This window comes from Trachinotus anak, unplaced genomic scaffold (genome assembly GCF_046630095.1).
Source record: "Trachinotus anak isolate AG129_WGS33_773 ecotype Australia unplaced genomic scaffold, CSIRO_AGI_Tana_v1 ptg000011l, whole genome shotgun sequence".
NCBI classification, from domain to species: Eukaryota; Metazoa; Chordata; class Actinopteri; order Carangiformes; family Carangidae; genus Trachinotus; species Trachinotus anak.
In genome coordinates, this window is record NW_027273862.1 from 11604086 (window position 1) to 11618685 (window position 14600).

Here is a 14600-nt window from a genome sequence, read left to right on the forward strand (position 1 = left end):
TGCCTTTGTTCAACCAAAGCAAATTGCAGCTGTTCAAACGCGATTAGTATGATAACGTAAAAACTTGTCGGCAGGGAAACATATAAGAGAGGATCTTTTTTAGTTGAAATGTTTACACAATTTAAATGCAGAGCGCTTGAGCACACAGTGGAAGTCTAAACTACTGTATACTCAAGCAAGTGCTTCAGCCTCTGCTGTGTGTGTTTTTATGTGTATGTTAAGGGTATGGTTTATATTTTATTGTTTATATTTAACTTGTGGCAGAAAAAATATATTTTTCAAATTTTCACATTGTCCACCATGCATCACAGAGCATTCACAGCAGCTATACAGGACATAAAGCCATAAAGCAGTCACTGCTACATAAGGGGCCTCATCAGGGATACACACTGCAATTAGTAATTCACTGTTAATTGTTACCAAGGCCCAATTAATAGCTCAAATAGCCGTGCATCTCTGGTGACTGCCATTTAATTGCAAATTGCAAACACACACACACACACACACACACACACACACACTTTTGTTACTTTTGCAATCCCAAAAGAATGGGCAAAATGGGCAGAATATATATGCAAAAGATATATATGCACAACTACTTGAATTTATATTTGATTGTATTTACTATGATAGATGAAACTGGCATAATTAAGACATTTATTAAATTAACATTCTTACTTAAAGTGTTTGTAAAACATTATAGTTTGTATAAAGCATATAGGTTGTGCCAATGTTAAAGAGCACAACTAAATGGTAGATGTTACTACTCAACATTTTATTACTGGAGTTATGAATAGCCTAACTGATTACCAATCCTTCCGTCCTTTCCATGCTCCCATGTTTGTTTTTCCTTTTTCTTTGTTTTCTTTTCCCCCCCGCATTAGTGACATGATGTGGGCTACACCACCCTTAAATTGCCATATTGTAGTTTGACTGAATGGACCATAAAATGATTTCCTACCCTCACGAGCTCTCGGTGGCCCAAGCGGACCACCGTTGCCTAGCGACGGCGGGAGCGTTCCTCTTTCTTCTGAGAGCCACTTGTCTGAAACCCAGACTCATCCAGCGTAGGTGGGGGGTGAAGCATTACTACCAGGCAGGGGGTAATTATTTAAATCGCACATTAATGCTTTGCTGTCACGGACAATCTTTGGTGTTTTGTAACAGATGCAAAATGGATATGTCGCACTGTTTGTTCACCCACCGCCCCCCCGGGTCCTCAAGCGCCCGTTACTCGGTCCTCAGCTGTGTAACGCTGCGGTCACGTTACTCTGTGCCCACCGTCCCGCCGCCTCCGGCGCTGCTGGCCAGATGGCGGCTGGCGGTAATCTCTTTAGCACTGTGCGCCGCCTGTTCTGAATGAGAGAGGTAAGACAGAGAGAGGCAGGGAGAGAAAAGAACAGCTTTATCAACTTCAGTTGTGTTGTCATTCAGCTTTTCTGTCGAAGTGGGTGCCGGAAAGACGGACAAAATCACTCAAGTCGTATTTGTAGGGGATTATTTTTCCGCTGGGGCGGTGTGTGCTATGGCTGACAGACAGGTGTGCGGAGAAATACAGGTAGCGCGTATTGTCCGACTCATGCCAGAGCAACAAGTTGAATGTTTGTTGACGCTGCGCTTGCGATGGGGATAGAGCTTTGCGCTGGGAATCCACAAGGACAGGTAACCACGATGAGTTATCTGATATTTTGGCATGTTACAATATCTGCATACATTTACACATTTGTTCGACATGCAGTAGCCATTACTAGATACACGCTGAGCTTTCCTATTTCATAAAGGACATTGTTGGCAGGGAGTAATTCAGCACGACAGAAGACTGCTGGCCTCTTTTGTGTGTCAAAATGTGAAACTGATGCTGATAAGTATTGTAATGAAGAGAGCTTTGGCCTAAGCCTCAATTTCCAACAAACTCATGTGAAAGCCCGTTCAGTTGGATATAAACCCAGAGGCCACATGCCAGAGGAAAAAGGGCATGTTTAATTCAATAGAAAATGAAGAAAAGAGGAAAGCAATGTAGCAGTATCAGTTGAGCTGTGCCTCCATCAAGCTGTACATGATAGTGTAGGCTTTGGCTAGGGAATAGCCTGCATGGCATTTCACTCTCCTCAGATTTGTCTCGTGTTGGACTTTGGTCTGACCACGTCTGTCTTTCCTTCTCTCCTTCTCTCTTTCCCATCTCTAGATTGTGAAATCCTACCTATCATATGAAGGCTTTGTGTGTGTGTGTGTGTGTGTGTGTGTACGGGACAGGCAGCTAAGCTTCGTAGCCTCACCCTAGGGGCACCGGCCTGTAAAAAAAATGTCCCTGTAACCCTGGAACCATGAAACCATGACAGTCATCACTTATTCAAGTGCTGCAAGAAGGCTTCCAAAAGAAATCCAGGTTCTTGAACATTCCTCTGCCTCTGGAAATGTTCCAGGACCCCTGTCCAGGATTGTAGAACCTCGGAGCATGACGGACCACTGGGAGGACCCAATTTCAGGACCTTGTGGGGTCAAAGGCCAGAGTTGGACTAAAGAGAAGGAAGACCAGAAAACAGGGGGAGGAGCGAAGAGAGGACATTTGCAAAGGAAGAGGCAAACATGGGGCAGAGGAGTCGGGGGAGAGAGGATGAGGAGAGGAGGGAGAGAGGACCTGTGCAACTTATGGAAGAGGGCAATTAGAAATGATTCAAAAGGAAGAGGGCAAAACGGGAGAAAGGGAACGGACAAGAGCAAGACAGATGTCTCAGGGATTCTGCCAGCCGCACAAACAGAAGGTGTAATCAAGCAATGGGAGAAAATGTTGAGAAAAAGAAAGAGCTGGCCTGTCTTTCTGTGGCTGTTCTTCCTGAAAAAGATGACTGATGAAAAAGTAAAGAGAAAAAGAAATGTCATGGGGATGAGGCAGCATCATATCTTCCCCTGGCTGGCTCTCCTCTTCCTGAGCTTGTGTCTAAAACCTGCTTCATCACAAGTAAGTCAATTCTGATGATTCTGACTCTGATGTTCACAGACAATGTACTGTATTAATTATTATTACTTTTCCACAGCAGATATTTTAACTTGTCTAGTAGGACAAGCACAGGTGTTACTGATGACAGTATCGATCGCTCTACTCTAGTCAAGATTCCCAGTGAGCCAGCACCATAACACCAGGACCCTGAACCAGCTAAATGGAATTCAGCCAGAATTGATTTTATTATTTATACCTGTGCTTTTCCTGTTGTCACATGTCAAAATGTCTTCTGTTGGAAGCTGCTGTAAAATGAATGAATGCTTCCACAAATATATCCAGATATTTTCCCTGCCTCTTCTTTTGTTTGCAAAATTATTGATATTTTTATTTAGAATACCTGTCCTAATATATTTTAAATGTAATGTATATCTACTGTATCTGTTGTGCTAAGAGATTTATCCACAAAATGGTTTTTACTATAACATAACATTTCATTTTTCACTTTAAATTAGATCCACTAAATTGCCTTAAGTAAATAGAACGATCACACTAATTCAACCTTTTTGTTTCTTAGGGCAATTTCCCACAAATGGAGAACATTGCTGCCTTCAAACCCATGTCCACCTCTCCACCTCGTTCCACCTGTGGGGTTCCAGAGCGGAGCAGCTACTGTCAGTCACCTTCCTTCCAGACTGACCTACTGACATGTTATCAGGCCTTCTGTATTCAAGACTGTCCCTATAGATCCTCCACACCTCCATATGCCCCATTGCTGTTACGTGCACACAGGTAGGTAGATCAAATTTGTCTTCAGTCCATGCAAAATAAAATACTTGACTTAACTCGTGAAATAAGTTTGGAAACATAATAGATAATGTAACCAATAATCTTATGATATAACGTGTATGATTTTGGCACGTGGCAGTCTTCAATATATTTGCAAGTGATGAAGTATCTTTGAAGCAAAATATGAGCATATTTAATCTTTCTTCCATCAGGGGCACCTGTGTAACTGAAGATAGTAATGACACCCGTCCTGGGACTCAGACAGGGACTGGAACATCTACCAGTTCAGAAGGACCTTCTGGTGGATCTAGTAGTGTGCTGTTTCAGCCAGTCCCAGACGGATGTCTGATTTCTCCCCCCTCACAGAAACTAGGAGCACTGGGTTCGCTCACCTTGGCATTGTGGATGAAACCAAGCTCTCCTGGAGAGATGTGAGTGAAATCTTCTAAAACAGTTTGAAAATAGAATAATTGTTGTAGGCTGTCTTTTAATAGAAGCAGCCATTTGCTACTGCTGACTATTAAATTGAACTGATTATCAGTGTCATCTTACATTACATTCAGTATACTGAACATTGCAAAAGGTATAGGTAGATAATTGATAGATGGATGGATCTTAGCTAGCTTTTTCTTCCTGGGGAGAAAACAGATGTAAATTTTTGCAAACGGAAGTTAATGTGCTGTAACTTAAGTTACAGCTTTTAACATGAAATACAGTTGGTGTTTTTTGTGTTTGTATGACTGTTGATCTAAAAATTCAGATTTTGATAGAAGTCAATCTCAGACTGATTCATTATAAACAGTGCACTGGAAAAGAGTACACTAAAGACACACAGAACTTGTATTTAATGGGTAAAAAAAATGGGTTTGTTTACAGTTGGAAAAAAAGGGCAGTCCAACAAGGTAAAAAATACAGAGGTCTTATGCAAGGCAGTCACACAGGTGCAGATATGTAGAAGGCAGTGACGGTCGGGTAAAGAATGGCAGGTCTTGAGTGATGTGGAAAGGTTGAAATATAAAACACAGAGATTAATCAGATGAACTAGAAGCAGAAGAGAAAAATAAGGAGGATGGTGCAGTTGTTACCATGAAAGATCCTGTAAAAACTAATGTTTATGTTACAAAGCAAATTATTAAGAAACAATGTGTTATACTATAGAGTATGTCTTTTATTTATAAACATTTATTACAAATTTGACAGTAATTAAAAGAACTGGCTCCACTGTGATGCACCTTTTCTGTTCTGCTCCTTTTCTTTCATAGTATTTCGTGCTTCTCATTCATTGTGTTGCAAAGTTTTCATTATTTTCGTAGAAAGTCTTCTTTATGTGAGAAGATAAAGTGGAGTTAGAGAGAGGAAATAATAGAATTGCAGAAATACAGATAGAGTTGTTTCAGTTTTGTGGTGTTATGCAAATATACTTTGTGTGTCAAAAGTATTAGTCACAGTTAATACTCAACATTGTCCCATCCTACTGAAATATAACCTGCTGCTTCATGTTTAGTCAGACATCTGTTCTTATGATATTGAATATGATTTTCAAACATTGACACGACATTGAAAACCTTGTGATTTTGATCTAATAACAAGAAGCAGGTTAGGTCCGTTCAGGTCAGTATCACCATCAGGAAATGTTAGCCAACAAATGGCTGTCATGTCCTACTTAGACATGTTGTGTATGTGTTTGTGTATGTGATGTTGAGGGGATGAGAGTGTGCTGCTATGTTCCAGGCAGGGCTGAGATGGTGCAGAGTTACACACACTCAGATCAGCTTGCAATCACACACACGTGAACACACTCAGGTACACATATATACACTCACAAGGCACATGCACACACTGAAAGAGATCTGTTGGCTTTGGTTGGCAACCCTCTTTCTTCCTCTGTGCAGCAGCACTTAAAGTAGATTACTTGAACAACGTGCTTTTTCATGTAACTAAAAACAGGCTAAACGTATGAGATGTCTCGGTTTGTATTTTTCAGAATATTTGTTTGTGAACTATTCTCACTATACTTACTATTTTTTGTAAAAGAATATTCCACTAATTCTGCATTGCACTATGCAGTGAAATTACTGGATTCATGATTTACAGTTAAAAAATAAACATCAAAACTGATGTAGCAGAACCAGATATATCATCTTTTTTTTTCATTCCATGTATTTGTCTTCCTTGTCAAAACTAGTGTCTGCATTAGCCACAATGAAACTCAGCGACTGACAGTTAGAGTCAGAGAGTTGGGTGTGTTATGCTAGAAACAGCTCATATAGCGTTGAGCTGCTAGCCTCTAGCATAGATGAGGAGCAGGCCACAGGTCTGGTAAGTTCACTTCTTTGTAACTCCCAACACACTTTTTTTTTTCAATTTCAAACTTGTAAACATTAGCCCCAACTACCACTGACTCAAGTGACATCATTAAAGTTAATTTGTCACAGCTTATCACACACCCCCAAGTCCTGGAAAAAGACACATTTTTTCCTGGGCTTTTTTCCTTTATTATGATAGTGAAGTGGATGGAGACATAGGAAGGTTAGGGGAGAAAGAGGGCGTGACATGTGGCAAAAGGGCCTGAGCCGGATTAAAACTTCCCATTTGACAGGTCAGCTAAATTACCTAAACTTATGTAAAGTTATATAGCAAAATTTAATTAGACTGACTTTTAATATCATCAGGAATGATAATTCCATGAGGACAAACAAGAAAAGTCCTGGCTCTCTGAGAAAATGATTTCATGTTAGTGGATTAAGAAAAATGTTTTGAATAAGCTGTTATGGTTTTTAGTTTTGTTGGGCTTTAAAGAGAAGAATTATGTCAAAATTCATATACTCAGTATGTGCTGAAAATATAATGTGACTCTTAACTTTGCAGTCAGCTGTGAAGAAAGACCTAACAGCACTAGACAGGCTGCATGTGTATTATAGCAACTCATTGGATGTTCAATTTAAATGTTGCTGTCACTAAAATTTAACTCTGTGACTCTCCTTATATTTCATGCTGTGATTTGTTTGTGAAGTTGTCTATCTGGGGATTCAGTTGACAGACAAGTCTTGTTGTCTTGGTCTGCCGAACATGACACCTGTATGGCTGAATGCATCTGAATGGAAGTAATATCTCTCCCTCTCTCTCTTTCTGGTGCTGTCACTGGCTATCAGTCTTTTGTTGTGGAGACAATCATGGCTGCCATCAAAGAAGCCAGATGAAAGGAGGTCTCTATCCTCACCTCTGTCCATCTCTCCTCACCTCTATCTCTTTGTCTCTCCATCTCACTGTGATTTCACAACCCTCCCCTCATCTGAACAATGAACAGAGCCAGCCACCTGTTCCTACAAACCATAGTTTTTACTATACCATGGCTTCATCTCCAGAAACTCATTACGAAGTTAAGTTTACATTGTTTGAGTATTATCATTTTGAATATAGATTTATTTTAGGTTGGTTATATGTACTGAGCATTTACTAAATGGACAGCACATAGTAAAAGTGCATGTCCATGTTGTAGTTATCAAAGATAATGGAAAGCTTTATTCTTTGTTGTATTATGCTTTAGTTGGAAAAAAAAATCTTTACATTTTTAACAACTTTTCACTATACATTGTCCCAATGGATTGAGTGGATTACAGTCTAAACAGATGATTAAGCCAAAATAAAATTATTTTTAAGCAAAGATGCCAAAGGTTTACTGGAGACACATGTGTGTCTGGTTTTCTTAGTCGTCTATGATAGAAAACTGTGTATGTTTGGGTTTTGAACTGTTGGTCGTACAAAACATGCACTTTAAATGTATAAACTTGGACTCTATGATAGGTATTTTCCATTTTAGATTGATGAAATGATAATCAAAAAGATAATATGCAGATTTATCATCAATGACAATAATAGTTAGTTGTAGTCCTTACTTCAATCTGGATTTTTACATATATGCCAAGTAAAACCACTTTTGACATAAGAAGCATTTTCAGCCCCCAAATTACAATGTTTTACTTGTTGTAACATACTTGTACCATAACTTGTACTTACTTTACTCTTGCACTTATTATCTTCAGTGTGTCTTCCTATCTCCTTGCCTCTCCCTGACACACACATGCACACACATGCACACACACACATACAGTACACACACACTCTCACACGTGTATGTGTAGACATATATATACATTCTCATGCATATATCTCTCTGATTTATAGGGTGTACTGTACTGGGTTCATAAAAGCCATGATTTCCCATAAAATGTCAGTGATGGTGGTTAATATGACACGTGGAGGTTGTGCATGTCTGTCTGTACCCAGCGTAGCAGCAAAAACCTAGCAGTCATGTAAAATATTGATATTCTGTGTAAATGTCAGAATGAGAGACTGCATGTAGTGACTTCCACTTGCCTTTCTGTTTTCGAAGTTTAGGTATAACAGCTCCTCACTGCCAAATATTTTGTGTTTTTTTGTTCTTGTGTTTTTGTTTCCCTCAGGATGCTACTGGAGAAGAGCTTAGGAGAGCGGCTGGTTTTTTCTGTGACAGTGTCTGAGCGGGCGGTCACCCTGCGGTACGTTCAGTCCAGAAGTCAGACTACTCTGACTGTCATCTTCAGAACAGAGGGCAGGCTTGCATTAGAGAGGTGGACACACCTCGCTTTGCAGGTAAGAAATCTTGAGTGTTGGGGGATCCCCATGGTGGCATGAAAGACAACTGTCCTGTCATCACTATGAGAGGCACATGATTATAAACATGACTGTTTATATGCATCTGTAGGTGTGTTTTAGTGCATTCAATCATTCTACCTGAGAAAAACCAGTGGAATAATCTCTTTTTATAATAGAAATACATCTGTCCAGCTTTTCCTGCCTGTGTTTCTCTTTCATTCTCTATCCATCTTTTTCTCTTTCTCTCAACTAGCAAGTGGTAATTATGCTAGCAAACATCTGCCTTGGCACAGCTGCAGGGGCCAGGGGCAGACACACACAGACACAGACACACACATTACATCAGACACACATGCACACACAGACGGTGCCTTATGCTTTCAATACAGTATTTCAAAAGCATATATGTTCAGTGTGGAAAACTAACTACAAAACCCCCATAACTATTTTTTTTTTAATGTATGTGGGTATGTGTTTTCTATGCACCGAAATTGATGCTTTGCTTACTGTATGTAAGGTTGTTAAATTTTGTTCCTTGGATATATTTTTAGTTGGTGGTTCTTTTCAGATTTTGGTGGCTCAAATAGGACTTTGTTATCTTGTAATTCAGGGGATCGTATATTGACTTTCAGAATCAGAATGTGAGGATGATAGTTAATTACAGAGTAAATGATCTCTGATAGTTGGATTAGATTTTTAACAGCTAGAGTCTGAAAATGTTTTTGTTATTATGGAGAACCGTGTTCTATATTTGATGGTTTGCCCAAGATGAAAAGAAAAAAATTAATAAAATTAGAAATTTTAGAGGGCATCAGAAGTTAGAAATATAAGGCTTATGAAAAAGGCTTTCTCAGCTTTGATCATTCTGAAATGGCAGCAGTGGCAGTGAAGTGGGGACAGTCTTGAGGCCCCAAATGAATACCTGTGTGTGTGTGTGTGTGTGTGTGTGTGTGTTTTTGGTCTGAGGAGAAGAGTAGACATGGTCACCATGTCAGGTTTTATCACTACTGCCTGTAACTTAAGTTGCCTATGTGTCTACTTTTTGTCTGTATAATCTTTGAGCTCAAACTGTGTTTCGACCTGGCATGGATTTTAATAGACCTAATTACATTTTGCCCATGACCTTTTATTGCCCCTCTCATTTACGACTACATTTCATGTGATGTTAAAACATTCATGTAGTAAATTAGAAAAAAAGTAAAAAACAACAAAACTGTTGCATATGTTATAATATGTGCAGTTCTACATGATCATGGATCAGCTCCACTTACTCTGTCACAACTTAATTTTTTCATTTGGAAAAAACTTATATTTACCATTACATTCAGGTATGGTTTACTAACTAATTAAATCATTCTAATTTTGTTACAAGCTATTTTATTGTTTATCCTCTGTAGTTAAATTTCTGATTCAGGACAAACAACTACTTCTAATTATACCTTAATCTATATATTTTTAACACTGCCAAGCACCGTTCAAGCTCTGTTTCAGCCTCATCCTTCTGAACAACCTAAAAAAAGACGTAACATTTATTACAAATGACTGAAAAAAAAAGCTTTGTACTAAAATACAGCTGTGACCAATTGCACATATCAAACACAGGGAGTTAGAAATAAAGAGCTGCCTTTATTTACCTACACTTCAGAACGTACAAGACTTTTATTAGTGTAAGAAAGATATTGTGTCTCCTCTAACGTTCTGTCTGAGTGATCATTTTACAGTAAATACAGCTAAATCACAGCTTAGTCTTTGTCTTTAATTTCTGCTAGGTGATTTTGTCAGATGACATGGTTATAAACATGGTTATAAAATCAAGATTTGACCACAGGCGGTCCAGACATGTACTAGGTTCTGATCTAGTCTTGTTGTATTATACATATTTTTGGACTGACTGGAGGATAGAGAGCGAGAATTGTTAAAGATTATCATATATTCTTTTATCCAGATTGTCCACCCCTACTGACCAGTACTTTGAAGGGAAGTTATTGCACCTATCCAGAAAATGTGACTTGACAGTTTAGTTTACAGGCTGGCTGATTGGTGTTGATGCCTGGTACAGTAGTTTGGCAGTCCAACGTGTTGTTGGCTAAATGTAGTGTTGCTGATGGCTCAGTTGCTAGCTTGTGTGTGTGTGTGTGTGTGTGTGTACAGCATGTGTGTATGCCCTGTGGGGATCAGGGTTTTATATATGTCTATGTACAGTGTTTTGTATATGTCCATCTATGGAAAAAGGCCTGTAGGCACTTTGCTAAAAGTGTGTTGCATTGGTGTAGCTTGGAGGTGTTTTTGAAGCATTGTGTGTGTTTGTGCATTCTTGTGAATCCGCCTGTCTTTTGTTTAATGGTATGGTGATGTGATCTGCTTTGACCATCCAGAAGAATAATATAATCATCTTTGACACTCAAAAACCGTTCACACACTCCCATTGTCATGCATGCGCACACACTTATGTACCCGCTCTCTTACATATACACATAGATACACACAGTTCAGTGGCAATTTGTAGCAGCCTGTCAGCCACAATACAGACATTAGCCTATAGGAGCTGGGTAATTTAGAGACCTTTCCGGCACACATGCAGTACACACACACGCCTTACACATGCACACACACACACACACACACACACACACACACACACACACACACACACACACACACACACACACACACAGGCACAGCAGTCATCTGTCGGTTTCAAAAGATCAAAACACCGAAAAAGACGGTCAAAAGGAATACGGGTTTCCAAGTGCCAGGAGCAATTCACACACACTCACACACACACACACACACACACACACACACACACATGCACACATTTACACACATGGTGCCAGGAGCAAGGTGCTGTAGGGATGCTGGTGCTCCCTAGGTAGTTGTCTTATCTGATTATGGTAACGATGTAGAGAATAGTGGAGGAAAAGGTAGCCTGGGGGAGGGAGGGACTGAGAGAGGAAGAGAGATGGGGGGAAGTGAGGGATGTGGCTCAGTGAAGTTAAGTGATAGCTTCGAAGTCAGCCTACAATGGGACTCACCTTTCAGTACATTTCTGTAGAAAAGCATCTGGTTTACAGAGGCTGATGATCTGTGTATAATTAACAGAACTTGGTGGACCTGGGTGTTTACATCGTGGTCCCTAGGTCCACAGTGGTGTGTACTGGCAAAAGGAAAAGCACTGATATGTAAGACAACAGATAATGAGGCTGAGAAGGTGGCCATGAACTTCATAGTTCATCAATCATCATCAAACATGTAAAATTACAACTCATAACTGTGATCAGCCTCCAGACACACAAATCATATATTCTGTTCTTTTAGCTCCTGACAGATATCTGAGGTGAAACACTCTGATGCACCAAAAACTATGTATTTTATTTAAGTGGATCATTATTGGGTATGCTTATTATATTTCTGTCATGAAAGCTGCAGGAGATGTGTTATATTATGCAGACAGCATGTAAATGTAAGTAGTATCCCGATGGGAAATGCTATCAACAAGCACAAGATGCCCAAGGGACTTATTTGGTGGTGTTTTGTGACTGTGACTACATACTATTTATATAATTTATTAAAACATACAACACTAACATATCTCTCTGTCATTAGTATTGAATTTATACCTGATAACTTGAAGTAATAGTTTGGGAATGTGGGGTTTGTGAGGTATTGATCTATCGTTAGTGTATTACCTGCAGTAGATTCAGATCAGCACACTCCCAGTTTAAAGAAGCAGCGAGGACCACTGGTACAGAAGCTGAGCCATGTTGTGATGCGAACAGGGCTGAAAATGTGTTTGAGCCTCTTTAAAAAAAAATCCCACCAAAAAAAGCCATTATTACTTCAATGTTACAGTTTATTTTTAATGTTTACACCAATTAAGCGTCCACTTACATTGATATTAGCTTTTTTCAGTGGGCTTTTTTTTTTTAAGTAGCTTAAACACGTTTTTGCGGCTGGCCGCTGTCCACCCGAAACTGTCACTTTAAGATAACTTTATCTTAGTTTTAATGTGTCATAATGTTTTATAACATGCATTCTGTTGTAGTTACTCAACCCTGAGTTTATGGTATCTTTCTCATATGATATCAGTGTGATACAGGGACTGTCAGGCAGTAGTCCTGTTCACAGCCTGTCCAAATAAAGGGAAAGAGAAGGTGCAATGTTCATTGGACAGCTCGGTTGATCAAATCATTATGTCATGGTTGAGATGTCATCTTGCAAAACCAACATAAAATAAATGCTTAATATGCGTGATCATGGGTGTGGTCACCTATACAATGTATTAAAACAGCCAATTTCATGACATACTGTTCTCATTTACATATTTTTCAGTTTGTTCTGTTAGACAACTAAACAAGTGTGAAATCGCACAGGACACTACTTCTTGTGCTAGCTCAAAATAACTTTTAAGTGAACTTGAGGATACTTAATCATCTTCAAGTTTTGTACGTTGTAATGGTGATTGTGTTGTGCTTCTTTGTAATGGCTAGTACAAACTCTTGTACTTTGTGCGATTTTATAATGTTCGAAGGTGAAGTGAACAGAAGTTGAAAGTTGAGGATGTGCTGGGAACCAAATGGGAAATGTAGCAGTAGGTGTCAGAAGAGGAAGAGAAGTTAGATAAACAGTAAAAAGAAGTGTCTTGGAAGTACAGAGCAATGAAGAGGAGTGGTGGAAAGAAGAGAAAGTAAGAGAGTTGACAATTTATATAGCTTTGGCGTACTATCTTTTGGAGTACCAGTGATTGACTGTGTGCCTGGAGGACCCCCAGAGGGGTCCGTCTGTTAGTGCCTGAGCAAATCACCATTATCGGATGAGAAAGTCGCAGGGACAACCAGTCACACTGTTCCCATCACGACCCAGCATGGCTGCATGAATGTTTAACATTTGTGTGTACACACGTACACATGCTCTTTCTTTCACTCACTGTTATTGTCTGGCTCAGACTACAGGAGTTCTGGCCTGATTACATGCAGATTCACCCTTCCCAACAATTGGGGAAGAAATCTGGCCCTGGACCTTGGTCAGTCCTGATTTTCGGCCCAGATTATCTGGTAATGTGTTTGCTTTACAAATCCAGTCTTAAACCTCCTGAACTGCTCGCAGACTTATTGGGGCTGCCTGGATGAAAATCAAACAAGTTTGATATTAAGGATTGATTTAATAGCTAGCATACTACTGTTGACAGATATTAAACATAAAAAGTTAAAATCTCTCAGACAACCTGTGTTGACCACGTCTCCCCAAACATTTCATCCAGACTTGTTTAACCTTCTGCTTTTGTTTTTGTCTCACTGCAAAATTTTTGTAAGTTGTTGCATCACAGTCTCCATTTTGTTTTCATGTGCTTCCCCATAAGATCATGTGAGATGAGATCATGGGAGGCGGTGCATTTCTCCCTGTTTGCTCCCTCTGGCAGGATAATCTTGATAATATCCTGTAGTGCATGATGTGCCATTATTTTCAAAACTTGTAGTGTGTGCATGTTGGGGATAAGATAATGTGTTAACTTTCTTTACTTATGTGTATGATGCAACCCAGTTTCAGAATCGGTTAGGATTTTAAAACTCATGTAGTTTGAGCCAGGCCTTAATCTTAAAGGCATACTAGCGATGAAAGTAGTGCCTTCATATACGCACAGTGCCACACACAATGGCTGGATGGCTGCTCTTTCTGATGGCTCCTACCTATTGGCAAAGACAGAAAAAAGACAGGAGAGACAATTGTTAAGAAAAGATGAAAATGGGGTAAGTGGGTCAGTGTCTGAGAGTCATGAGTTAAGGTGAGGTCAAGATTTGAAGGACATGCTCACACATATCTATCTACGTATTTATTGCAGGGAGTGAACAAGTTGTTCCCATCTAATCTACAATTTGTTCTCTAGACCCTGACAGCTCATCTGCTCCACTACTCTGCTCTTATACAGTTTGGCTGCTAAAGCTTCTACTGCATGCCATAATGACCTTAATGAATGTTTTCACGCACAATTACACTGGAAGACTCTGGCTGTGTGTATGTGTGTATATAGACTGGTGTGGTCTTGGCAGAAGGCTGCTATTTTGCACCAACTGATCTGATACAACCACAGTCACAGTTTCTATTGCTCACTTTCTTTCCTGCATAGATGCACATGCCTCATCAGCCCACTCTGCCTGAGACTGATTTTGTCTTTCTTTCTCCTTGTTGCATTCTGTCTTCCTCTTATTCGTCCTTGGTCTCTCTCATGAAGGCACTGCTT

General features: G+C 39.6%; 1 protein-coding gene across 1 annotated transcript in view; it reads left to right on the plus strand.

The window, feature by feature from the left end:
• The first annotated feature begins 1024 nt into the window (after positions 1-1024).
• ush2a (Usher syndrome 2A (autosomal recessive, mild)) overlaps positions 1025-14600 on the plus strand; it is a 208550-nt gene continuing 194974 nt past the window's right edge. Inside the window, exons 1-4 of the mRNA XM_071488074.1 lie at positions 1025-2959; positions 3516-3730; positions 3940-4158; positions 8191-8359. Coding sequence (XP_071344175.1) covers positions 2333-2959; positions 3516-3730; positions 3940-4158; positions 8191-8359 — 1230 coding nt within the window. The 5' untranslated portion in view covers positions 1025-2332. The remainder of the gene's footprint in view (positions 2960-3515; positions 3731-3939; positions 4159-8190; positions 8360-14600) is intronic.